Source organism: Pyricularia oryzae, chromosome 2 (genome assembly GCF_000002495.2).
Source record: "Pyricularia oryzae 70-15 chromosome 2, whole genome shotgun sequence".
Lineage (NCBI taxonomy): Eukaryota > Fungi > Ascomycota > Sordariomycetes > Magnaporthales > Pyriculariaceae > Pyricularia > Pyricularia oryzae.
In genome coordinates this window covers 3,617,559-3,642,802 of record NC_017850.1, presented here as the reverse complement: position 1 = coordinate 3,642,802, position 25,244 = coordinate 3,617,559, and the positions used below count along the sequence as shown (strand labels likewise).

Sequence of the window (25,244 nt, the reverse complement as noted above, 5' to 3'; positions counted from 1 at the left end):
CGAGACGACGGCGGCTATTCAAAATAATGGGGAAGAAAAGAAGGAAATCCCATCTAAAAATGGATAGAACATTGTAGAAGCTATACATTCGCTTGGTAACGGGTGAATCTACCTCGCTTGTCAACGAAGCATTGTAGCACTGTGCCATAACCTCCAACCATTCATACGATTTATTAACCTTGAAGCAAAACGGTGCGTCGCCTCACTTTCGCTGCAATCATGCTCGAACAGGGCCTCCCTGTCGACGAAGAAGAGTCGTCAAGGTCAATGCCTTGGCTTGACGTGGGGCAAACGAGATCAACTCACTCGGTGAAAACAAGCACAGGCCAGACAAACAAACATCCATCCATCGAAACCCGCAATTAATATTAATATCCAACTGGTTGGTTTCCTCCCTTCGATAGCGGGTTTTAACATTTACTACTACTGGAGGAAGGAGCTTGCTGTCGTAATCACAGCACCATTCCTTATCTCACAAATTGCTCGAGATAGCTGCAAAGCAGCGAAACTCAATTCGATCAGCCGTCACCCCCGGCCCAACTTTTCCCTGGCATGCCCCTGCCTCGTTCTAATTTCACTGCCCACACTGATGGCGTCTGACAGCTTACGTGGACAGGTGCACGGGAGGATGGATCCAGGACTCGGAACATTGTACTTCGTAAAACGTTGTGTTTGTTTGTATGAAGAGCTGCTCGTTTCTAGATAAGTATTTGGGCATCTACGTGGTATCAAGTGTGTGCACTGCAGTGGCTAACTTTAAAAAAAAAATCGTGGACAAAAATTCTCCTCGCTACGCCGGGAAACCTCTTTGTCCCGACCGCACAAGCCCGGCATTTCGGCCAGGATGGGCTCGCCACTGGTGCGCATTATAACCAAGGTGTGTATCCCGGATCTGACTTGGCCCGGCCTTGACACAGAAATAGAGAGAAAGAAAAGAATTCCATCTGCAGTGGTGCACACAAACGAGGCTTTTCGTCGTCGTTCTCCATTACGAGTAGATCATCAGCCGAGCTTTGGTGATACGAACTGTACTACTATGCGAGTAGCATGCCACACGCAGTTGAATACCACCCACCTCGCACCGGACTAGTCGTAGTGAGATTCTTGGGAGGGTCGGCCAACATGCATGTAACCCTACCTGCCGTGGAAAAAAACCCACCTCCTCAAATCGGAAGGCGCATAGGATAACTGGGTAAATCGGGACTACGGTAGTCTGATGGCTTTTTTTGCTTTTTCTGCTTTTGCTCCCATGCTCCAAAGGCGGCAAAAAGAAGCAAGAACGAAAAAGTAACAGATATGGGGAAGAAGAAAACCACAATGACGAACGTGATGTACGGAGTACTCCGATACTATAGACGGGTCCGCTGCATGTACGAGGTGGGTGACGGAAAACAAAAACAAATCAAAGAAAGAACCGGAATAAAAATACCTACAGTAGAATCCAGGCTTCGGCTCAAGATTGGGCGTCTCACCGCACACACTCTCAACAAACACGGCTGTATACCCAGAGACGCGGCTGTGCCTTGGAAGTGTTCAAGTCAGTCTAGAATTTCTGGGTGTCACAAGTTTCGAGTTGAGGACGGCTACCGAGGAAAAAGTTATGTTGTTGCTACAAATTATTGAGCCGGCCCGGTTGTGGGCAAGGCCGCCACTACCGCGGACCATTTGTCGCCCAGTCAACCAATAGTCATTCATAACTCATACCTACCTAGATCCGATTGCCAGCCTGGGCGGTAAGGTACGAGGGTTGGTAGGTGGGTAAGTGTAGGTACGGAGTAGGTGCTTGGAATGCAGTCAGTACGTACTTTGACTCTGTCCCAACCAAACAAGCTGCTACAGAGCACCTTATTTACGACCTGCACCCCGTAACAAAAAACCTTCTTCTTTTCGCTTACCTTCCAGCCATCAAATCGGTTTTGTGGCTAGGAAAAGCACAAAATCGCCCGAGAGTTGTGTCTAATCGGGCATGAGAAAAAGGGTACAAGTTGATTGATTGGTTCTCAAGAACTGCGGTGGACGGCGACCGTCGTTTCTGCTTGTTTCTCTTTTGTGCAGCGCTAAGCCTGCAGGCTTCAGGAGTTCCCTTTGTGAGGATAATTATGATCGGCGCATGGGTAAGAACGTACAGTACCTACACTACCAATTCACATGCCGCCAGCCACAGGAAAAGCATGGCCCTCTCCACACCAGCCTCCTCCCGGCTCCGATGACCGCCGTCGTTTCGGGGAATCGGGGCGAGGCGTCAGGCGTCTACCACTCGGCACATCCACCTCCACATGCAACGGTAAGAACAGCCAACGTTGGACTTCGAGTCGGATGGTCTCGATGCGTCTTTTTTTCTTTAGTTTGTGGGATGTGAATCAATGTGAAGTCTTGGCAGTGTAAGCCATTCTCGAAGGTTTATAGGCACTTTCGAGGCTGGTTGGCTGACACTTTTTTACGCTAACCTAGTGGCCTAGCTTGTATATATCCTTTACGGCATATGGGAGTTGGCAGCTTGTTGTGTGGATGTCGATAGCAACATAATACCGGTACGGTACATAGTTGGTCCATTCTCGCCTCCTTTCGAGACTACACAGCTGCGCCACACATAAAACAGAGCTGCAGCGTCCCGTGCGTCCGGTGAAGATCTCTATGCCTCTCCCTCACGGCTACTCCATCAACCGGAAGAGGGCAGCGAGACAACCAAGGGAAAAGAATTGCTGTGGAATTCCATATCACAATTCCCAAGCCTCATTCGTCATAACCCTTTTTTTCTTGTCTTACCCACGCCCCTGGTAGCTAGCTTCCGACTACACTAGGTACGGGGGAAATGGTTGAAACCGCTAGGGAAAAAGGGATGGCTTACCCGAGTACACAGTACCGGATCGCCGCCAAAAAAATAAGGTAACCAGCGGGAATGGGCTTACAGTAATCAGTAAACCTGCGGGCAACGTACCTACCTACCTACAAGGAAGACGGGTCTGGCAAGCATTGATGGTTTGTTTTTATGTGGAGGGTTCGTGCGAGGGCCTGGGGTAAGGTTAGAAAAAGAAAAAAAAAACCCCTAAAAAAACCCTTCCAAAATTGCGATGTGCAAACAAAGTTTCCAAAGGCAGCACAAAAAACAAACGCCCCCCTCCCAGTTCCCTAAACTCCTATAAAGTTTTTTTTTTCGGCCATGGAGATTATGAGATCATGATTACCACGTAGTAAATCACTTGCCGATCAATGGGATGAGATCAGATCAGGAAAGTCACTTTATTTGAAACCGGCGCTCCGACTCGTGAATTTCCCGGATAACGTTGTCTTTGTTCGCTTTCGAAATGAGGATCCTCGATGGGAATTCAACGGCATTTCCTTCAGAGACATTTGCTATTAAAGATATGGATGGGCTTGCGCTCTGACCGGGCAACATTGACTCGCCCATTGGCTCTTCAAGGAGTTCGTTATCACGATGATAGAGATGACATCTCCTTCGTTAAACATTCAACCTTGTATACGCGTCATTTACTGATCAAACTGGAGGGATCTGGAAAGCAAACATGCAAAACATCATGTTCCTTTGGTATGTGATATGACTAGAATGGATGATCAAACATCTATTGTTCGGTGTAAACCCAAGCTAGGTAGGTAAATAGTAATGACACCGTTTGGCACTTCAAAACTCGTCATAATCTTTTCTTTATTCATCGTTGCCCAGGAGGGAATATTCTGTGCTACCACAAGCTTCCCGAGCCCGATATATGGGACAACAAACAAAGCAATGTCCTGCGTATGCGTATACCACAGTCCCAAGTTACAGCCAAAACGCTTCTTCCCGTCAAGATGACGGGAGGGGAAAAAAAGAAAACACAAAACGCCACCAAAAATCGCTTCCCAGATAACACACTTGTCTTCTCAAGACGGGTCAACTCCAAACCAACGCCATAAGCTATAATACTCAAAAAAGCAACACAAAGCCAAGGTTCGTGAGAACTATAAGCTGTCTCATTTTCTCATCTGCGCACTGCGGGCCGGGGAGCTTTGGCGGCTGTCGCCTCTTTGCTGCTCCTCCTCGATCCGTCCCACCATCTCCATAACCCTCGTCGGTGGTGAAGGCCGCGGCGTCGGCAACGCTGAGCCCCTCGTCAGGCTGACGGCCTGCGCCAGTCCGATGACGTGGTTGGCCGACGAGTCAATCGACATCCGGGATTCGAACGAGCGCCTATCGGACTGCTGACGCGGAGAAAGGCCGTCAGATTCCAAGCCTTCTGCGTTCCTGTCGTCGTTTTCGAGGTCTCTTGGGAACGTTGGGGTCCTAGGAGTCGGGACGAGGAGATGACCCTCGTCCTGTTCGTTGTCACCACCCGTGGGCATTCCCGGCGGGAACCCCATAATTTGCGGTTCGCGTACGATTGGCGTTGATCCCGAAGCCACTCTGGCTCTGGATGGGCCGGCTGCGTCGCCCACAAATATAACATCTTGTCGGCTTTCCATCCCAATATAACCCCCGGTTCTCCCTTTCCCTTTGTCGGGATTGAACTCATCTGATTCGACCTCTGCCGTGGCCTTTTGCTCTGTTCGACCTTCTCCGCTATCTTCTTCCTGGGCCGTGGTATCAAAACTCTGCCTCTGAACATCGGCATTGACTACACGCAGGGGCTCCCTAGGCACCGTAAACGCGTATTGCACTGAACGTCGTTCTGAGGCCCTCTCAATATCCCAGTCTTCATCTTCCTCGTCAAGCCTGTAAGACAGCCGGCGCGGTGGCGTGCTGGGGCCCCCATATTTACCACTTCCAGAGGCATCGACCTCCCACGCCTCCCGGCCTTGTCTGCGGCGGCGCGATACGGTGCCGCCGCCGGAGTGACTGGGATCTTGGTGGACGCCACACTCGGAACTGCTCGTCTTGCCTCCTGCACCCCTGGCTGCCGCGTCCGAGCTAGCAGAATCCCTACGTCCTGACGAGCTGACCGCCCTCCGCAGGCTGCCCAGTGTGCCGAGCCCAAACCATGAGGAGCGTCTCTTCATTTTGCTGGGACTTCCCTGCTGGAATTCATAGTCGTCCTCATCTTGCGAGGGCGATGTTCCGCCGATCAGGCTTCTTCTTTGGTTGGTGTTGATATTAGCTGCTGCTGCTGCTGCAGAACTGCCGGCCAGAAGCGCCGGGCCCTCGGCCTGCAGAGCCGAGAAGCTCGAATTCGCTGTTTTGTATACCACTTCACCACTGCTTTCTCCGGAACTTCTGTCCTGGTTCCTATCTTCGTTGCTGTTACCGACCAGGGCGCCCGTAACACCGCGCGTGTGATCCGGGGGAGACCTGATGGATTCGGACCTGGACAAACTTGGTATAGCACCCTGATCGACGATGCTAGCGGAAGGCGCTTCGTTTCCAACGTCTAATGCACGGGATAACGGGCTCCTTTGAGTCGGTGAGCGGCTGCTCGGGCGGGAATCTTGAAGCGGTACAGACGATATGATAGCGGTAGTCTGCGGCATAGATCTCAGTGATGGGATCCGGGCGGTCACTTCGGCATCGATCTCTTCGGCCTCCTGCACCCATTGCTGGACATCTGGCGTATAGCCTGGCCCTGTAGATGACCTGGGTGACTCGTCCTGCCTCCACGCTACGTTGAACCCGTTGGGTTCAGTCGGAGTTAGGAATGGATCGCTCTCCTGGGAAATCGGTCTTGTCTGGACCACAACAACGCCTGTGGGTGCTGGCTCTGCGATAGGAGCCTCGACCTCCTCATCCGCCTCGTGGATCACATTCATTTCGGTCGCTCCCCGGCTCCGAGGGCTCAAGTCAAGCGGAGGTGGCATATAAAGGTGACCACCTAGACTTCTTGAACCAACAGGCTTGCGCGTCACTGCCTTTTGTGTCGATGCAGAGAAGCCTTCCGGGTCCGATGCCCCGCGCAAGCTTTCGTAGCCCTCAGAAGGCGAAATAAGTCGGGTTCTAGCGGCTCGCTGGAACGGGTCACCGCCACCCGTGTACCACTCGTAGGCCTGTGCCGAGTTCCAGCCCCTGCTGAAGCTGGCATCTTCGCGCTCCAGCATGTCGCTTTGCGGAAGGAACATGCTCGCATCTTGGGCCAGCGCACGCACAGCTGAATCACGGCGGTGGTTGCGCTTGCGCTTTCGCCAGAGGAGGTATCCCGCAACTGTGAGGGCGATGAGACCCAGACCCAGACCTAGGCCCAAGCCCAGGCTCAGTCCAAGGTTGCTTTTCTTGGCTTCGTGTGCACTGCCTTGTCCATGTGCATCGCCTGAGCCCGCGGGGCGTTCAGGGTTGATGTACTCGTTGGACCAGGTCATTGAGCTGATATTGAGGAACATTGGTATTTCACCGCTTGCCCCTGACTGTCTGGGCTTGAGTCGGGAGGAGGCCAAATCCTGGGATTCTGGCGCGATTGAGTAGCCGCCATATACCATCATTATGTTGCCTGGCAAGACGGCAGCGCCATGTCCGAATATGGCCTGACCCTGGGGCTGTTCGGCCGGAATATTCCACTTCCACGCGGTGAAGTCGGCACTAACTTCCAGTATCGCCAGCTGTGGGAGGGCGGCTCTCTTTATATCGCCGACCCAGCCGCCGAGAACCACAAGTTTGCTCCCATCCGCGCTCAAGACTGTGGTGTGGCCAGACCGGCTTTCGACCTGATCGGGGAGGTCGTTCTTCTTAATTGCAAGTTCCGTCCTGCCGGCATTGGGCTGCTGCACCTTGATAAGTTTCCACGTTTCCTGGGGGACGCTCCAGATGGCGGCCTCTCCCATGTCGATATAACCAAGGGCGCTATGGCCCCCCAGCACGACGCTGTCCAGCTGCTGCGTGACCACATCACCGCGATTAGAGATGGAGGGTGTCAACGAGGTGAGCGTGAAACCAGCCTGTGCACCTGGTGAGCGGCCAGTGGCGACAATAGGACTTATGTTAAAAGCATTATCTGCCGGGAGGCCAAGCTTGAGCACGTGGTTCGAGTATGAAGCGCTTTTGGTCCAGTCAGTTCCAGACTGGTTTGTGAAAGGGCACATGCCACCATAATAGTCTTTGGTGAGCCATAAAGTTAGCGTTTGTTATGCGCAGCAGTGGATCCCGGATCCATGTGAGAATTAACTGAACCCAGCTGGACGGGAGTGGTGGCCCGGCTCACTTTGCCGTCACGCGCAAGCACCCAAACTCCCCCGTGCAAACAACAGTGTTGGTATGCTCAGAATCACTTACAAACAGACGGCGGTGACACCGTTGGAGAAAGCTGAGCAGAAAAGCTCATGGCGCCCCCTAGAAACATGGGCCCTTTGCAGGAATGCACAAAAGTTGCGGCGGTGGCATCCGGGGCTCCGTCGTAATCCCATGTGAGCTCGGCATTGCGGGTGAGAGAGTCGGGCAGCGGAGCCGTCCACACAGCCGGGGCGCCGGACTGGGAGGCACAATCTCCCACATATGCGACAACAGTTCGGTTGCTGAGTAGCGATGGCGTGAAAGTCGTCGTTGTATTGGCGTCTTTGAGGAAGGGCAGACCAGAAGTTAGTGTCTCCAGGTGGAGAGATGAGGCAGAAAGTGTTGTGGAGATGTCGAGGGCCAGGAAATCAACAGAGCTCTCCGAGGTTGGTCGGAATATGTACGCTACTTTATCCTGGTCGCGCTGGGCGGGCAGACTGAAGCCAGAGGAGCCGGGAAGTAAGATGGTCGTCGGGACGTAAGGCAGAGATGACGGAGGTGTTGATGCTGCTGTTGCTAGGGAAGCGATGACAGCCAGCGAAAGAAGGCTCCTTGAGGGCGTCTTGGCCCGGGCGTACATGTCACCCAGGCTCGAGGAGATTGTCATTGCTCTGGATGATTGGCGTTGAGAATCGTGGTTGAAAACCACGCGAGGCCTTCTGGAGGCCAGAAAAATAAAACACAGCCGCGGTCGATCGGCTCAAGACAGTTGCGACCTCAACTTGCCTGGCCGGAGTCTAGAGAGAGGCCTGGATTTGCTATTAGCTACAAGAGGGGTTGAAAAAAAAACCCCCCAGTCTAGAGCACCCCAGGCTGGCTACCTCATGGATCAACACCCTCCCTGCCTGGTTTGCTCTGCTGAGATTGTCACCACCTACTTACCAGCTCAAGCTTGTCAACTTTGCTTTTGTTCAGTCACCCCAGATCCGAAAAGCTCGGAAATGGATCAACGGCGCATGGCTAAAGATTTGACAAAGAAAGGAACACGAAGAGCAAGGGCTAATCCTCACTTCCGAGCAAAGGAGGGATGAGTATGGGTAGAGGAAAAGAAAATGCATAAACCGTGGGGAACAGGGATGCGTAACGGTGAATGAATTGTGAGGTAGGGCAAAAGGCACTATTGATATTGCGGAAGGTTGGTGTTGAGGAGGACAAAAAGTATACTTAGTGGTTGGAGGTAATTGGTACTGGTACAGAGTTTGTATTTTCCCTCTTCGCCTCTTGCTACAGTCTCCGTTCTTTAGCTTTGCCCTACATGCAGAAGCTGCGTAAGGTAAGCTGTATGTAGGTAAGCCATGCAAAACATGCATCTGCAATCAAGAAAGAAAATACCTTCTCCATCCACTCCTCAGCACCGACGAGGAATCGCGCATGCAAGCATGTTGATGTGATGCCCCCTTGGAAGCGGCAAGGCGGATCTGACATTTAGGTCTGGACCAATTGCGTGCTTGATGCAACTTTAGTATCATGTTGGTGAGGGGTTGGGCGGTTGGTTGACCCGGCAACACACGACACACAAGAAAATCCGTACCGTACATGTCGCCCCCGAGACAGACCGATGTTGCGCCCAGGTCGCGCTTGCAATTTTATGGTCGCCCGTCATGGTGCCTATCAAATCCACCCTAAGTATGACTGAAGTGACATCGTCTTGAATTCAATTTTGGTCCAAGTGGGCTACTGCCGCTATTTGATAGTGTGCACCCAAGAGACACACCAGGGCCAAAAGAAAAGAGAAAAAAAAAAAAGCGAAGGATGCATTTGAAAACAACCCACGTGTTGAGGGAATTCGAAATCAAATGCAAGTCAAATTTTGCTTGTACAAGTACCTTGGAGCTGCCTACCTTGGCTAAGGTAAGAAGGTAGCCTATCTGATGGGGGCGGCATGTGATGAATCGCACCTTACCTCACTCCCACCCTCATCTTTCTAACCGAGTACTTCGTACCTTCCAGACCCAGACCTGACTAACCCCTGAAGCGAGAGTTGAGTAAGACCCTCAGCCAGAAAAGCAAGCAAGCAATCTACAACGAACCAAACTGCAAAATCCACCACCACGTTGCTGAAATTTCAAACAAAAAGAAATACGAGTGGAGAAATATAGGCGAACATCAAAAAAGATGTTCGAAATATTCTCTCGCTTTTAGGCAGCTCCTTGGTGCTTTCTTCGCAGAGCATTGTACTCAAACTTGGTTTTGTCCAACTCGGTAGTCAAATCCTTGATCTGCTTCTGCGCCCGTTTAAGTTTAAGGTATGCCTCAGTCGACTGTTTGTTGGCCTGCCAGATGCGCGTCGCTGCCTCGCCGTTGTTTTTCTTAGCGACCCTGCACTCCTCCGAAAGCTTGGATATTTCATCCAAAAATCCTCTGTTGTCCTTGTCCACCATGTTCTGCATGATCTCATTCATCTTCTTGTCGCGTCGCCCTTCCTCCGTAAGACACTGAACGTCGTTCTGGAGCGTCTTGCACAGCCGGCTCAGCCGTACGTTCTCGTCTGCTGCCTTGGCTCCCTCCGTAATACGCTTCTCATACCTGTCCTGCAGCACGCTGATGCGCTCCGGCACGTGAGGGTCCGGCACCGTCACCACTGTCGGGCGTGCTTCCACCTCAGCCGTGTGATACATTGCCGGGTGATGCTTCCAGGCTGGCACCACGAAGATGGTGCCCTTATCGTTCCCACCCTCCGTACGGCCCTGAGCCCGGTAGTATCGAGTGGTGATGTCGATATGCACGATGCCCCCAAACATGCGGTCCTGGCCGCTGGTCTCGCCGTCATCACCGTGACCGTCGTCGTCGGATTCACGTTCTTCATCTTGCAAAACTCTGGTCCCCATCGCACCAGACTTGTCCCAGACGTACTCCTTCTCCGCCATCTTGGCCTCACACCTGTCGAGAAGGTCATGAACGTAGTTGAGCACATCATCACCCGCGTTTGCCAGGACCCAGCGGTCCTGTGGGTAGGCGATGGGCGCCCCGGCGGCGCGCCCGTCCACGCCAACCGCCGAAAGCTGCTGTCGCGGTATGACCGCCGCGCCGGCCAGCGCGTCAGCCATGTTGGCATACTGGAGCTCCAGCTCGTGCATGCGGCCCACCAGCGCCTGGACAAAGGTCAGCAGCTGGCCTAGGAGCGTGTTGCGCGCCGCCCGCAGCTGCTCCGCCTCATGGGGTGCGTCTGTTTGCGGCAGGACCGAGAGGATGCCACCCTGTGCGCTCAGCTCGTGGTCGAGCCGCTCGAGGCAGGCGTTGGCGTGCATGAGCAGGTTGTGGTGGCTCGCGTAGGGTGTAGCACGACCCTGCGGGCCATTGCCGTCCTCGGGGTCCCTCGGAGCATCGCAGTCGGCCATCGGGCAGTGGTATTGGGTGCCCATGATGTCGTGACCGCTGCTGACCTCGTTGAGCAGGCTGTTGAGCTGGCGGTGGTGATCCGGGTCATTGTTGCTGTACGGCTTGGTCAGCGAGGCGAGGAAGTCCATGGCCTCGTGCCGGGCAAGTGGCTGGCTTTGCTCATCAGAAGACTCTGGTTGGGCGTTCGCATCACCCTCGTTGACTACACCGGCAGCCACCTGTGCGGAAGGGCTCAGAAGTGCGATGGCGTGTGCCAGAGACTGGGCATGCTGCTTCAGGGACAACAATGTCGGCGCCTGGCCCGTAGTAGAGAAGTAGCTGCAGTTCATGTGCCGCAGCACATGGTCAGTGAAGCCGTGATGTTTCTCGAAGCCCTTGGACAGTTCTCGGGACCACTTCGAGACGTAGGGTGGAGCATAGTCGTTTCCCAATATGTAGCCACTTCGGCTACCATCAGGGTCCGAGTTGTGCTCTTGATCGTGTGACATGGTGATTTTCTGAGACTATTGGCTATACGAATTGTTTCTGCGTCGATAATGTTATGGTATAACTGATCACTTTCGAAGATAGAAAAGATGGCAATTGATGCAGAATACTGTTCTCAAAGGACTAGAATTGTGAACTGGTTAACAAGCAGGTCATGAAATCTCGAACGTTTGTCCTGGAGAGTCCCTTTGTTTTGTCATTATGTCCACACGCCCTGCCTGCCTGCCTGCCTGCCAGCGAAGCCTCTGGAATGCCGTTGCGATAGCATCCCTAGTAGCATTCCAACCAGACTGCCGGAATGTGGCCATGGGAGGCAAGGGAACACACTGCGCATCCCTAATCTTTCTATAAATGGCATTCCATTCATTGCCCTGTTTTTTCCCCAAGGCGATTGAACAGTCCATCTGCCCAAGGCGACCCCGAACTAACAGGAGACAGGCGTCTCAATCCAGGGCAACGAGTCTGTGAACAGCAATTTCGGACCCCAGGTTAGGTAGGCGGTACGGAATTTGTAAAGAGTCGAACCGACCATCTTCATGTCCCTATCCAGCCCTATCCAGGGGGGTCGCTTGGTTGACATCGCCCACAGTTCGGCCCAGCGTTTCTTCAGTAGCACGAGGAACCGAATCTAGTGTTACGCGCGTCGCTCTAGCTACGCGTCGAGATTGTAATAAAGTTAAGAGGCCTCTGTCGCATTTAAAGTATGGCGAGCCACCGTGGAAAATGATTGGCTCATCATCAAGCCAGCCAGCTTAAACGTGCATGCGCATGGTCTAGAGCGACCGAGGGGCTGAGCCATTGAATCGTCCGCTTGTAGCAAATGAAGTGGCACCCTTGCCGGTCGCAAGCCTCAAACTGATGAATTGAATGAACGTGGCTCGGAAAAAGTAGGTCAGGTCACTCGATTCGTTTGAGCTTGAAGTTGCTGTGCCACGTCGACACAGACATCGTCGGCCTACCCGTCCTCCCCGTTGTTGAAGCTCGACTGGTCGAGTGTGACAACCCTACCAGAAGTCCGGCAAATCCTTCTGGGTTGAGATCTTGGCTGTGACTTCATTCACCGTAGAAAAGTGGCTACGGTTGCGTGTAAAGCTTGAAAGTTGTCCAAGAACCAGGCGAGAATTAGACTCGGCAATGGTGCAGAACCCTGGAAAAAAGCACCAAACCAATACCACTCACCCACCAACCAATCCAATCGACTACTTGTTAACTGGCACCCAACGAAACAATTTAATGGTACGGTACACGGATCAAGAATTTCAGGTGTCACTACATCAGCTTCAAACTGACACCAGGGTTGCTCGGTGCTGCGTACAGTACTCATATCTACCGCAGATACAGTAGATGCGCCAGCTTTCAAGGTTCGACAAGCCCATATCTGCGTCACGGTCGCTCGTCTATGATGGCAGCCCAGGCGCCAATTGAAGGGTAGCTAGGTGGCGCTTAAGTGATCTCCGTGGATGTCTCAAGCAGATTTCAGCGTACCTACCTACCATAAGGCTTTGCAAAGAGTTTTTTGAGATCGAGTGCACCGGTCGTAATGGCGCCAAAGGGCATGTTTGGCGTGTTACTACTGCTTTTGGGCATCATCGAAACCACAGAGCTGAACCCCGCAAGAGTTTATATTTCTAGCCGAATGTGCAGTGCACAGATAATCGGCGTGTTAGTCTAGATCGATCGAATTTTGTGTGTCAAATTTCAGCAGTACTGTAATTATGCAACGGAGGTTCACACCATCATCATAACAACCCATTCAAGCCTTTCTATTGGCCCCAGGCTATGAATGGATACCTACGGTAATACTGCTTGGATAGGTGGGTACGGAGTACGCTTGTTCCTCGCTTCACCCATGAAGCTACAAATTTAGTTTTCGCTCCCTTTTTTTTTCTCCGTTATCATCCACCCTTGGACCGCAGCCAAGTCGCAATGAGCCGAGAAACGTATATGCGTAAAGAATTATTGATATGGAGGTAAAGATCAAAATTCAGGGCAGGCAAGACCTTGTCACATCGGCCCCGCTGTGGTAATGCTCGAATTTAGCGTGATCAGGGTATGCGCCAGCAGGGAAAGCGCATCCTCGCAGGGGTGGCTCACGACGTCATCATCCTGGTCCGGGAGAGATGATAATTCAAGATGGCCAATTCACAGCGCGCTAGTGGGAGACCATGCCTCTCATGGCAATACAGTAGCGCAAGCTTGACTTGACGGGAGCCCTTCTCTTGCAGCTCGTGTGGCTTGCTTTTGCATTTGGTTTTTAATTGACTTCAGGTCACCCTGTGTTCTCCAGCCCGAACGTCTCGTTTCTAGCTTCGTTCTCTTCTCTTCACTTCCATCTGGCCTGCCATCTAATTATCTGTTGGACAAACGGGGCGGTGACACCCTCAATACTCCACCTACATACGCGAGCTTCAAAGCTTGGGCCTAGCGAGTTCCCTAAAAAAAAAAAAACACGATTTGTGTGTGCCATCGGCAGAGGCCTCACCTCCTCCCCCTTTTTCTTTTCTTCTTTGAATTTTTTTGTACTGACTTGGGGATTGTACTTCCGATTCTCCAGTCCTACCGGTAGATCGATAGCCGCCGGCAAAAATAACATTAGACCAGCCCTGCTCTAGTGGCTCGCTCGACAGGTGTCAAAAACTAATCGGCTAGCAGCCAAGACAGACCGACCCCTTGGTAAGTAAGTCACTCAGTCCCCTTGTACCGTACTCCACGTACCTTGCTGGATGCGAATTCGGCCCTGTTTCAGCCCAAGTCCTTTTGCAATTTATCATATAGCATTCCTTATATCCGCATCTGGTGTCGTTTGTTTATGTCGTCCCTTCTTCTCGAGCGGTCTGGTTTCCGTCTGTTGTTTATCCTTTCTTGTCAACCTAATCCCTGGGATTGATTACCCGCGATAACCTTGCTCCGCCAACTGACAATCAAATAACTGGGACGTCAGTTCCTGAACCAATCTACCTAGTTGTTCAGACTAGGCCAACCATCGCTGGCTCCTGTGCCACTCAGCACTCGCCGGCAAGATGTCTAGTCAAGAAGATCAAGAAAAGCTCACGGAGAACAAAAGTCTGTCGGGCCTGTACTCGACTCTTGTTCCAGTGCTGATCGCATCCGGTGCTTACCTTGCAATCTTCCTGATCCTCCGTAGGAGCCAGCGAAGATGGTATGCGCCGAGAACCTACATCGGCAGCCTGCGACCAGGGTAAGTTACGCGACTCTTTGCTTCCTTTTGATGTCGTTGCGACCAATGTTTCGCAGCAGACGCTGACGTCCAAATCTAGCGAACGCACTCCTGAACTACCAAATGGCTTGTTCAACTGGTTTGGTCAGTTTTGGAAGATACCGGACACATATGCTCTCCAGCACCAGGGTCTGGACGCCTATCTCTACTTGCGATACATGCGGATGTCTATTGTCATAACGTTCGTTGGATGCTGCATCACCTGGCCCATTCTATTTCCCGTCAACATTACAGGTGGGGGCGGCCAGGAGCAGCTGGACATGCTGAGCTATGCCAACGTCAACGCTGGGAGCCAGGAGGGCAGATACAGGTTCTTTGCACATGCAATCACCGCTTGGATCTTCTACGGCTTCATTCTCTACTTGATCTTCCGCGAACTGGTCTTCTACATCAACTTGCGTCAAGCGTTCCTGTTGAGCCCCTTGTATTCGCGCCGTATCTCGTCTCGAACCGTCCTCTTCACCTCTGTACCAGACGCTTACCTGGACGAGGCCCACCTACGACAGGTGTTTGGACCCTCTGTCCGCAACGTCTGGATCACATACGAATCGAAGGAAGTCGACGAACTGGTCAAGAAGCGCGACGAGAGAGCCTACCGGCTGGAGAAGGCTGAAGTCAAGCTCATCAAGCTTGCTGATAAAAACCGTCGGGCTGCTCTCAAGAAAGGTGGCTCCGATGCCGAAGCCGATGCCTCCAAAAATGAGGCCAATCAACTGGATACCGAATCCGGCAGCATTGCAGCTCGATGGGTTCCTCAAGGCAAGCGACCAACGCACCGCACTGGCGCCCTGGGTTTGATCGGCTCAAAGGTTGACTCTATCGATTACTGCCGCGACGAACTCCACCGTCTTATTCCCAAAACGCACGAAGCCCAACGCCAGTACCGTTCAGGCACTTCCAAGAAGATTCCCGGTGTCTTTGTTGAGTTCCGCAGCCAGGGTGAAGCTGAGGCTGCTTACCAGGTGGTTGCCCATCATCGGGGTCTTCAGATGGCACCACGCTATATTGGCATTACACCTGGCGATGTCATCTGGTCATCCCTCAAGGTCTCCTGGTGGCAGCGTGTTGTTCGTCGTTATTTGGTCCTGGCCTTTATCGCAGCCTTGATCATATTCTGGGCGTTCCCCGTCTTGGTTGTCGGCATTATCACCAACATTGACAAGCTGAAGCAAGACGTTTCATGGTTGAGCTGGTTGAACTATATTCCGGATGTATGTGCTCTTTCTTCCCCAAGTTGCAGAATCTTACTGACAATAAGCAGGCTATAATGGGCGTCATAACTGGTCTGCTACCGTCTGTGGCTCTTGCCATCTTGATGTCACTTGTCCCCATCATCATGAGACGTGAGTAATCCCCGGGGAATTATTGTTGTCATGGTTCTCGCCAGCCGTATCGAAATCATGAGTCTTGCTTGGACGCTAACATGGCACTTTCGTACAGTTTGCGCAAAGCTTTCTGGAGAGCCATCGCACTCCAGGTGTGAGCTCTTTACCCAAAATGCCTATTTCTGCTTCCAAATCGTCCAGGTTTTCTTCGTTACTAGTAAGTCTCCATAGCTTGATTTTCTTGTATAATTGCAGCCTCACATGAAGGCTAATCATCCTCTTCACATCTAGCCGTCGGTAGCGCTGGTACCGAGCTTGGTCCTCAGCTTCAGAAAATGGCACTGGATCCTCAACTGATCCCGCAGACTCTCGCCGACACACTACCCAAGCCGGGCAACTTTTACAACAACTACTTCCTCGTTCAAGGTCTCACAATCGCAGCGAGTGTTCTCTCGCAGATTGTTGGCTTTGTAATCTTCCAACTCATGTATAGGTTCTTGGCGTCGACCCCGCGTGCATTGTATCAGAAGTGGGCGACGCTGAGCGCGATCTCTTGGGGTAGCACGCTTCCCGTTTACACCATGATCACCTGCATCGCCATCATTTACGCCGTCATTACTCCTCTAGTACTAGGCTTTGCATGCTTGGCCATGTGTCTGTTTTACATCGCCTGGCGCTACAACGTTCTCTTCGTTACTGACACGAAGATTGACACGAGAGGTCTAATTTACCCTCGCGCCCTCAAACAACTCTTCGTTGGTGTATATGTTGCTGAGATTTGCATGATCGGTCTGTTCGGTGCAAGCACTGCGATTGGACCGGCGGTCTTGATGGCTGGTAAGCTCCCGTTGTTGAACAAGTCTGTCGTTTGTGTCAACATGATTGCTAACAAATCACACATAGCCCTGCTCCTCTTCACCGTTCTCTTTCAGCTCACCCTCACCAATGCTTTGGACCCTCTCCTTTACAATCTCCCTCAAACCCTTCTGGCTGAGGAGGAGTTACTGCTCCTTGCACCTCAAAATGGAGCCCTCAGCGCTGGCCCATCAGGCGCCACAGGCACTACCATGGCTACGAATGGCTTTGCCTCCAATGACGCGCACAGTCCCGCTGACATCAAGGACACTGAAGCGGCTGCTATAGCCACCGTACCTTCTGCCAAGAAAGGCAACATTTTGTCGCGATTTTTTATGCCCTGGATGTATGCCGACTACGCTACCCTGCGCAAGCTGGTGCCCCAGGGGACCGAGCTTGACCTTGATCTCGATAACCTGTACTCGGACGAGGTCAACGGCAACGCATACTACCCTCCCGCTGTAACCAGCACACCTCCACTTCTCTGGATCCCGCGTGATGCCGCTGGAGTATCGAAGCAAGAGATTGCGCACACGGGCAAGGTAATCCATATTACAGACGAGGGATGCGAGCTTGACGAGAATGGAAAGCTTGTTTGGGACAGGGAGTCGACGCGCCCGCCGGTTTGGGAGGAGAAGGTGCCTTACTGATGAACGGAGCTCCATGCCTTTTTTCTCTTTCAGGAGAGGTTGGTGGCCTTGGGATCACTTGTGGAAACAAGGATTTCAAAGGGGGACGAGTGAAGTTGGTGCCGCATGTTTACATGAAGATAACGGCAAGGCATAGCTGGTATATACAAGGATACCCACCAGCTCGCTTGTGACAACTATAAATGATAATGACTATGTAATCTTTCTGTTTATTTTGGGTTTTTGGTCGATTTGGAGGTAATTGTGTGGAAGGTTTGCAAGGTGTTTTTAGGTACCTTGATAGTTACCTAGTTGGTGGAGAGTAAAAAGAAAATATTCTTGTTTACTTAGCTGTTAATCAGACATTTAGAACTCGCGTTTTCTGTTAACTCGTTTATTTTGAGCTTTTTTTTAGCAGTACTTCCATTACCATAGTTGCAGACAATAGAAAACTGAGCATGGCTCCTGCTTCATCTTGCATATGCCTCAACATGCAGTACCTTTGCGTGCATACCTCGACCTTGATGTCAGTTTTACACCACCTCACTGCTCATATTCTCTAGTCTTTTTGGAAGGAGCAGACCCAGACCCTGTCGTTAATACCTTGGTAGTCTCCAGCTCACTTTCCTATCATTTTTATAGTCGCCCAGAATCGAATGATGGCTTTTAAAACCCAAGGTATTTCTTGATAACCGACGCAGTAGCACACAACACTCAGCCACAAGTCTGCCTGCGTCCGCCGACACGAAACGCAATTCAGCCGTGGAACATTCTTTCAAGATATCATATTGTGGCTCAAAATCTTGACGACTTGTCTATTTAAATCAACACAGTCCAGAAATCCGATCGAGACACACGAGCACAGCATGTGGATCAACCGGGCCGCCCTGGTCCTGGGGCTAGCATCGTTCTGGATCCAGCAGGCCTTGAGCATAGTCATCCCTGTCGAGCGCGCTGCAACTGAGCTTCTCCCCAAGTACGACTATATCATTGTGGGTGGCGGCCTCTCAGGGCTGGTTGTTGGCAACAGATTGAGCGAAGATCCAAACGGTGCGTGCTTTGTTAATATATGTCGTCAGATCCAGATTTGTTCTCAGAGGCTAACAAATAAATACTCACGCAGTCACTGTACTCATTCTAGAAGCTGGTGAATTGTACGCCCCTCGTTGCATTCCCATTATGCAATCTGCCCCGCAGGCCCAGGCTTTTGAGTAAAAAAAATGTTCGACATTGCTAAGAACTTCCAGGGACAATCGAACCGAATATACTACGTACCCGGCATATATCGGCCGAGAAATCACCAACGTCAACGGCTGGACGCTCGCTACAACGCCACAGGACCACCTAGACCATAGATCTCGGCCATATCCCCAGGGCCGCGGGGTGGGAGGCGGTACCCTCATCCACGGGATGGTGTGGACGCGGGGATCCAAGCGTGATTTTGATGCCTGGAGAGACTTGGGAAATCCGGGCTGGTCATAGGACGACCTGTTGCCTTATTTCATGAAGGTAGGGATGAAGCAGCAGCAACTCTCAGGTTGAATTTGACCTCGGTTCGACGACTAATTGGGCAGTAACATAGACTGAAACTTACACATTGGGTGGGCTTGATGAAGAGACCGCCAGATCGCTAGGTATTTATCCGGACATGTCCTTTCATGGGACATCTGGTCCTGTCGAGGTTTCTTTTCCTCGATTTGTCTATAACCAAAGCTGTGAGCTGCCCCTACCTCCGCAGTCTAGGCCCTGACGAAATACTGAGCCTCGAGCATGGATAAACTAACATTATTGCTGAGCTGTTGGGATCAGATGCCGTGTTAAAAGGCTACGAAGAACTCGGCTTACCGATGCTCAAGGACATGAATACCGGAATCACGGCTGGCGTAGTGTTCAGTCCATCCAGTATGCAAGCCATCAACCAATCCAGGTGTGACGCCCGCGTCGCTTACCTCGATCCAGTGATGGAGCGACCGAATATGCATGTTGCCGTCGGCCAAATGGCCACTCGACTGTTGCTTGTAGACAGCACGCAAGGGCTGATTAGCTCGACCAAGGATCTGCCCACACCGAAGCGAGTCCAGGAAGTGGAGGTCAGTCTGATTTGCTGCTTATCTGAGTGTCTTGAGGAAGACTTATACCTAGAGGATCTCACAAATAATCACTTCATGCAGTTCCTCCCACGACGCGATTCGCACTCGAATAATATCCATAGCTCGAGAGTCTCTGCATCTCGCGAGGTCATCATGGCGTCAGGCGCGATTCACACCCCGACGATCTTGCAGGTCTCGGGGATAGGCCCCGCCTATGTGCTGGAAAGGTTGAACATCACCGTACAGATCGAGTTGCCAGGGGTAGGAAACAACCTACAAGACCACGGCATGGTTGGAAAAGATTACGACTGTTCGTTACTGCACAAGTTGGGAAATAAAATGAATACCATAGACTGACCAGAGGTAACAGATAAAAGTCCAAACATATTTACCGACAGACATCTCGACGGTGCAAAGCTAGCCGAAGCTGAGTTATTGTACAAGGTGAATCGCACCGGTGAGTGAGCTATTCCCTATATTAGCATACACCGAGGGTCATATTCATCCCATGGATTATAGCTAACAGGCCCAACAAAAGGCCCTCTTACCGCGCCATTGATATCCATTGTAGCTTTCCCGTCTCTTCAGGCACTCACAGCAGAGTGGAACACGTTAACGGGCAAATACATGTTGGAGAATTTCGACCGTTATCTACCCGACGACGCACCCCCAGCCGTGCGACAAGGCTACGCCAAACAGTCTCGTTTGCAACTTGACATTCTACGCCAAGTCGATGAGCCTGCATCAGAGATCATGGTTGACTCCACCGGCCGATACACAGTTGCAATCCAAAGCACTATGTCGCGCGGCACTGTTCGTCCCAGTGGCCCAAACATTCTCAAGGACAACAAACCGGTCATTGACCCGCGATATTGCGCACATCCGCTTGACGTATGTGCTCGGCAGGATGGTACAGACCCTAGTCTAGTGGTTGGTTTTCTTGCTGATTATTGTTGTCGGGATTTTTTAGTGCGAGGTTGCAATGCTGTCATTTCGAATGAATGCCCGTCTGATGAAAACCAACGCGTTCATCCAAGGACTCTCGCCCTCGCCCTCGGAGCCATTCGCATCTGCCGACGATGTAGCCGACGAAGAAAATACGGCAAAGTTGGCAGACTTTATCCAGCGTGGCTTAGGCACCGAATTCCACCCAGCAGGGACGACGGCGATGCTTCCATTCGAAGACGGGGGCGTCGTGGACACGGAGCTGCGAGTTTACGGCACAACAAACCTGCGAGTCGTGGACGCCGGTATAATGCCCCTGCTACCGGCGGCGCATATTCAAGCTGCTGTATATGCTGTTGCTGAGAAGGTGCGAGTTTCTGTAATGTGTGTTGCATCACGTTTGTTGGGATACGCTGACAATGATGTGTTTACCAAACATTCTAGGCTGCTGATTTGATCAAAGCGGTCCAAGGATAAGGCTGTTGGCTGGCTGGCTGTTATGCGAATCTGCCTATAAGCATACGTCTCTGGCGGGCGTTTGTACAATTGTCTCCAGATAGCCACCTAGACAAGTCGACTTCAGGTTTGAGGCTCATTCTACATACAAGTCGCCAAGAGACAGGGATGATAAGACTGGCATAAACATTGTATGAGGCAGAGATTAGCATGCAGGATTAATAAAAACTTGGATGATATGGTGCCCGACCCAAAAGGACTGTGTCGTCTTGAGAATGCCACCCGAGCAGCCGCAGTTCTCCGCCCCGTCATACTCATAATGTTCATCGCTAAGCTCGCCATTGTATTTTAGGCGATATAGACCCTCGTATCACCCCAGCTAAACAGTGCATAAGCAAGCTCTTATACGCTCTTATACAAGCGTTGTGGGCCCGACATGGAAATAAGTAAGAAACAACTCAGTCATTGTTGTCTTCAAAAGTGTGACTTGCAAATCTTTCTGAAAGCGTGACCATTATTTAGTCGGGTAAACCGAAATGGCGACGGCTATGAAACGTGAGAACAAGGTACATATGCTACCTCTTTTTTGCGAGCGTGGACTGAAAGGTTGAACTGTTATGGGAAGAAACGTGTTTTTGATGGAACCAGTAGTGTGTACATACAATATGTACCTTATGGTAATTGCTAACAATGCATTCATGCGGGGCGCCTCGGTTATTGGACCAAAACAGAAAAGTTTTTCCTTTCTTGATGGGTATATAATTTTATAATCATTAGGTGTCTTTCATCAGAGGCCTTTGGCGCAAAGGTAGCGCGTCCGCCTCCTAACATAGGATATTAGCGGAAGGCTGTGGGTTCGAGTCCCATGAGGCCTGTTATTTTTGTATTTCGTTTCTTTTTTTCTTCTTTTTACAGTCAGTCACCCAAGTAAGCAGTGATAAGGTAATATAATATCTCTTTCGCGTTCCGCATCAATTGTCTTCCCCCCACATCTATTTTCCTTTCTCCTGCCTCGAGTTTTATTCGGTTATTGCACTTGTCTGATCTGCCTATTTAATTACTTAGGTACGTACGTACACAAATTAAAGTGACAGGTGTATTTCTTTGATGCAAGGAATAAGCCACTTAGCAACAACCTTGTACGAAGCCGTGACAGTAGGACGACTTTTCTTTCCCATTTGTCGTACTTCGTTCGCAAGTCATCTAAACCCAAACAGCATGCATACATACGCGAAAATCGATCACACCACCTACACATTGCAATGCATATTACTGTCCGTGTTTGTGGGCTGACCCTTAGGAACCAATTGAAGAAGAGCAGCTGGGGCGGGATCGGCCTTGACATGCATGCATGCATGCATGCATTTGAAAGGACGATTTTTTCTTTCTTTGTGTGCCGTGACAGTACACTTTTATTTTCCATCTTCCTCTTTATCTCGCTGCCTGTCTGTTGCTCCGTATGTTCCAACAGAGAGTAACTAATTACGTTTGCATGGATTCAGTCATGATAGATAGGTAGCTATCTATAACTTACTACACAAAAGGTCTATTCCAGAACACCTATATACCGATAAATACCTTATCTTCCTTGATCTACCTGATCTGGGCCGTCGAAGCTTCTGGTGGCTAACACAACGGAGCAGAACGGAGGAAAATGTCCGACTTTACAGCGGCTTCAGCCGCTTGACGGTGGAGCGAAGGTCTAGTACTATGGGTCTCTCGTCTTGTCAGCCGACTGTAGCCACACTTGCCACCAGACAGACTTTCTCTTCCCTAACCGGTTGAGCTTTTGTTTTATTTTTTTTCTTGATTATTTTCTCGCTGCAAAGCACATTCATTCTTATTGACGTCGATCGCTTGTATTCTTGTTTTTAGCATACCAGATTCAACAAATTTCCCCGAAACACGAAAGAGATATGAATCACCAGCCACATACAGCCAACAGGGGCTGTCATCATCCTTAGATGTCTATGCTGTCATAGCTGAGGCGCAAGCCAATCAGTGGACAACGTGCCCCGCGAATTGTCCAGGAGGGTGCCCCAGATCGTAGCAAGACAGTGCTAAATCTGGGACTTGCAGGCAGCACCCCTGCCCCCCCTTGTCTACGCGTTCCCATCAAATCAAATGTCAACGGACGTCAATTCCATCCATCTGATTTTGTCTGATTTAGGCTTTTTTTTTTTTTTTTTTCCCTGTCCCTTGAGAAGACCTGCTGCCGTGGCCCCGACAGCCATTGAGTCTATGCCCTTAATTTATGAGATCGGATTTTAGTAACACAACCGCCTGGACTTTGATCTGAACTGTTTTAATGCATTTGGCCGGCCGATGAGACAACAAACCACAAAGGTAGATCAACCGCCAACCCCCAATAAAAAAAAAAAAAATAAAAAAAACGCATTGCATTGCACGAGGGGCATTAAATGACGAACGCGGGTCTGTAAAACAAGTCTGGCAACGATTGAGTGCTCCTATCATGATTGGTCCGGATGATTCCACGGAAAAGAGGAGGCGCGTGTAAGCAAAAGGTTGGCCCTTGTCTGATGTTCCTTTGATCGCCCTGCCGGCCGACGAAACGGGAGGCTTTTGTACAGAATGGACTTGGGTCTAGGTAAGTTACCCAGTAAAGCATTTCTGGTTGGTCTGCAGATGTGGCGTGGTACGTAGCAAGATGTGAGCTGTGCGTGTGTCGCCCGAACTCCATTCTCCATCCAGTCATCATTCCGTATGTCTGGTGACCGTGTAGGTGCATGCAGCCAACCAACCCAGGGAGGTCTCTTCCCCGCAAATTTGTTGTGTACGAGGCTAAAGCAGAGCAGTTGTTGCATACCTCACGCCCAAAGGTGGTAGGTACGTTGGTTCGATGGATCCAGATCAAGGAAAGCATGTATTATACTGTACTACCTTACCTAGGTAGGTGCCTTAGGTAAAAGAGAGGTGGGTAGGTGAGGTAAGGTAGACAGGCAGCCCAACAATGACGCCTCCCCACGTCGTTTGATTCACCTTGTCCTCGTCCCGTTTAATATACCGCTGTCCGGCTCTTTCAGAACCGCAGCAACCACCCTACCTCTCCCTTCTTTCCACCACTTCAATTGCCTCGTCATCGACGAGTACATCACATTTCATCCATTTACACCCAGTAGAGCCCTGGCGGCTTCGCAAAACAAAAGCACAACGTCAAGATGGACCGGCTAAGCAACAGTAAGTCATATATCTGGTGTTGAATTTCATTGAAAGACTCGGTTTCTTGTCTGCTAACCACCGTACATTTACCAATCTGCAGTAAACCCCTTCTCCAAGCGGGACTCCCACTCGGCGAATGCTGTCATCACGTACAAGATCCTGACCATCATATCATGGCTCTTGTCGCTGCTCTCGTCTGTCTACTACACCTTCAACGACGACCACGATGCCTTCCATATTCGCCGCCGAATCTGGGACATCAATGACCTGTACCTGACAGGCTTCCGTCTCGACCACATGATCACATCGCTATACTGGTCAGTAAAAATAATTGTGGATTCGCAGGAGATAGTACAAGGCATCTTTGTCTTGGAACAATTGGAAGTTAACACTAATTATGTTACTCGTAGGCTTGCTCTTTTCATTCTTCAGGTTGGATATGCATCGTTCCTCTTCTCAACAAATCTCGACCGCAAGAACCAGGCCTGCGCTGTGGGTAGCCACTTCATCCTCAATAACCTTTTGCACTTTGCATTTGTGATGCTGTTTGTATACGGCCACTTTGTTTGGACTGAGGTGGTTCTCATCGTCAACTTCGCCAACCTCACGTTCCTGTACTTCCGCCACAACACGTACCCTCGCTTTATCCATACCCCTGTGGTTTCGGGTCCGTTGGCGTGGACTTTTGTGGCCATCTACTGGAACGGTGCCATCATGGTGCACCACCCAGAGGCTTTGGTAGCAAGGATATTTGCCAACATCTTCATCTGGTCGATATTTGTCTACGGTCTGTTTTTTCTGGTCATGTACAAGGTATGATATTTGCCTTAATACCCCGCCCCGACCTCGCCAGCGCTCGCGGATGTACGTGGAGTCTGACATTATGATTTTCACGGAATAGGACTACACCATGGGCTTCTCTCTTAGCGTCTTGGCCGCTTCTCTGGGCGTCGCTCAGTTCTTGCGCCAGGTCATCGCTCTGCAGTGGATTTTCGCCTTTACCATCATGGCCGTGCTGTTCGTACTCTCGCTGGTGGTTGCCTTCCCCGCCTGGACTGGCAGGGAGTCTTCGGCGCCTCCTCAGGATGCTGAGCGTGCTCCTCTGTTGCACGGTAATTAAATGCTCGGGTCAATTCCACGCATCATCTGACAATATTTGTGGTGCTGCCGGTACTCCCAGAGGATTGGCAGAGAATTGATTATGAGGGGCAATCTGCGCTTCTGTCTTGATTGCCGGTGGAAAATGGCAAAGTTAATTGACGTTTCCACGACTGATTGCACCACTGTGTGCCTTGGAGTCTCATTCTATGGGGACAACTAATCTTTTTCGGGCTGGATTCACCACGAAAAATTGTTTGGTTTTAAGAGATTGCATTTTCAAAACAGATTAGTCGACGATTTCCTTGATATTTGCGTTATCAACACAAGCCATGTTTATCTTTTCAATCTGATTATAGTCAATGCTTATGTGCTTCGCATCGCTGTCTCTTGAGAAATTTTGAAATGATGGAAATGTGG

The 25,244-nt window shown here is 50.8% G+C and overlaps 7 protein-coding genes and 1 non-coding gene across 8 annotated transcripts; 6 read left to right on the top strand and 2 right to left on the bottom strand.

Moving 5' to 3' along the window:
- Window positions 1–1,317: 1,317 nt before the first annotated feature.
- MGG_01465 (uncharacterized protein) lies at window positions 1,318–3,027 on the top strand (the record flags this gene model as incomplete). The annotated part of the gene is made up of 5 exons (XM_003714373.1): window positions 1,318–1,377; window positions 1,439–1,635; window positions 1,726–1,758; window positions 2,056–2,284; window positions 2,600–3,027. The coding sequence occupies 5 exons, from the start codon at window positions 1,318–1,320 to the stop codon at window positions 2,624–2,626; spliced, it is 546 nt and encodes a 181-aa protein (XP_003714421.1). The 3' UTR covers window positions 2,627–3,027.
- A 619-nt stretch (window positions 3,028–3,646) lies between these two features.
- On the bottom strand, window positions 3,647–8,571 carry MGG_15705 (uncharacterized protein). Its single transcript, XM_003714372.1, has 3 exons — window positions 8,066–8,571; window positions 7,187–7,932; window positions 3,647–7,010 (listed from the first exon to the last, which is right to left on the bottom strand). The coding sequence occupies exons 2-3, from the start codon at window positions 7,788–7,790 to the stop codon at window positions 3,970–3,972; spliced, it is 3,645 nt and encodes a 1,214-aa protein (XP_003714420.1). The 5' UTR covers window positions 7,791–7,932; window positions 8,066–8,571; the 3' UTR covers window positions 3,647–3,969.
- MGG_15704 (uncharacterized protein) lies at window positions 8,551–12,179 on the bottom strand. Its single transcript, XM_003714371.1, has 2 exons — window positions 8,715–12,179; window positions 8,551–8,614 (listed from the first exon to the last, which is right to left on the bottom strand). Exon 1 carries the CDS (start codon window positions 11,008–11,010, stop codon window positions 9,322–9,324), a length of 1,689 nt encoding a protein of 562 aa, XP_003714419.1. The 5' UTR covers window positions 11,011–12,179; the 3' UTR covers window positions 8,551–8,614; window positions 8,715–9,321.
- Window positions 12,180–13,171: 992 nt separating this feature from the next.
- Window positions 13,172–17,544, top strand: MGG_01463 (phosphate metabolism protein 7). Its single transcript, XM_003714370.1, has 8 exons — window positions 13,172–13,464; window positions 13,563–13,681; window positions 13,950–14,207; window positions 14,287–15,457; window positions 15,508–15,589; window positions 15,687–15,788; window positions 15,863–16,408; window positions 16,475–17,544. The coding sequence occupies exons 3-8, from the start codon at window positions 14,029–14,031 to the stop codon at window positions 17,074–17,076; spliced, it is 2,682 nt and encodes an 893-aa protein (XP_003714418.1). The 5' UTR covers window positions 13,172–13,464; window positions 13,563–13,681; window positions 13,950–14,028; the 3' UTR covers window positions 17,077–17,544.
- A 377-nt stretch (window positions 17,545–17,921) lies between these two features.
- Window positions 17,922–18,662, top strand: MGG_15703 (uncharacterized protein; the record flags this gene model as incomplete). Its single annotated transcript, XM_003714369.1, has 4 exons — window positions 17,922–18,105; window positions 18,179–18,209; window positions 18,303–18,564; window positions 18,638–18,662. 3 exons carry the CDS (start codon window positions 17,922–17,924, stop codon window positions 18,535–18,537), a joined length of 450 nt encoding a protein of 149 aa, XP_003714417.1. The 3' UTR covers window positions 18,538–18,564; window positions 18,638–18,662.
- On the top strand, window positions 18,645–20,833 carry MGG_15702 (uncharacterized protein). The gene is made up of 7 exons (XM_003714368.1): window positions 18,645–18,770; window positions 18,865–19,145; window positions 19,227–19,455; window positions 19,516–19,602; window positions 19,684–20,036; window positions 20,116–20,457; window positions 20,535–20,833. The coding sequence occupies exons 1-7, from the start codon at window positions 18,704–18,706 to the stop codon at window positions 20,565–20,567; spliced, it is 1,392 nt and encodes a 463-aa protein (XP_003714416.1). The 5' UTR covers window positions 18,645–18,703; the 3' UTR covers window positions 20,568–20,833.
- Window positions 20,834–21,337: 504 nt separating this feature from the next.
- On the top strand, window positions 21,338–21,421 carry MGG_20021. Its single transcript has one exon. It is a non-coding gene; the product is annotated as a tRNA-Arg (tRNA).
- A 1,502-nt stretch (window positions 21,422–22,923) lies between these two features.
- MGG_01461 (uncharacterized protein) lies at window positions 22,924–25,210 on the top strand. The gene is made up of 4 exons (XM_003714367.1): window positions 22,924–23,744; window positions 23,827–24,043; window positions 24,137–24,539; window positions 24,628–25,210. Exons 1-4 carry the CDS (start codon window positions 23,726–23,728, stop codon window positions 24,844–24,846), a joined length of 858 nt encoding a protein of 285 aa, XP_003714415.1. The 5' UTR covers window positions 22,924–23,725; the 3' UTR covers window positions 24,847–25,210.
- The last annotated feature ends 34 nt before the right edge of the window (window positions 25,211–25,244 follow it).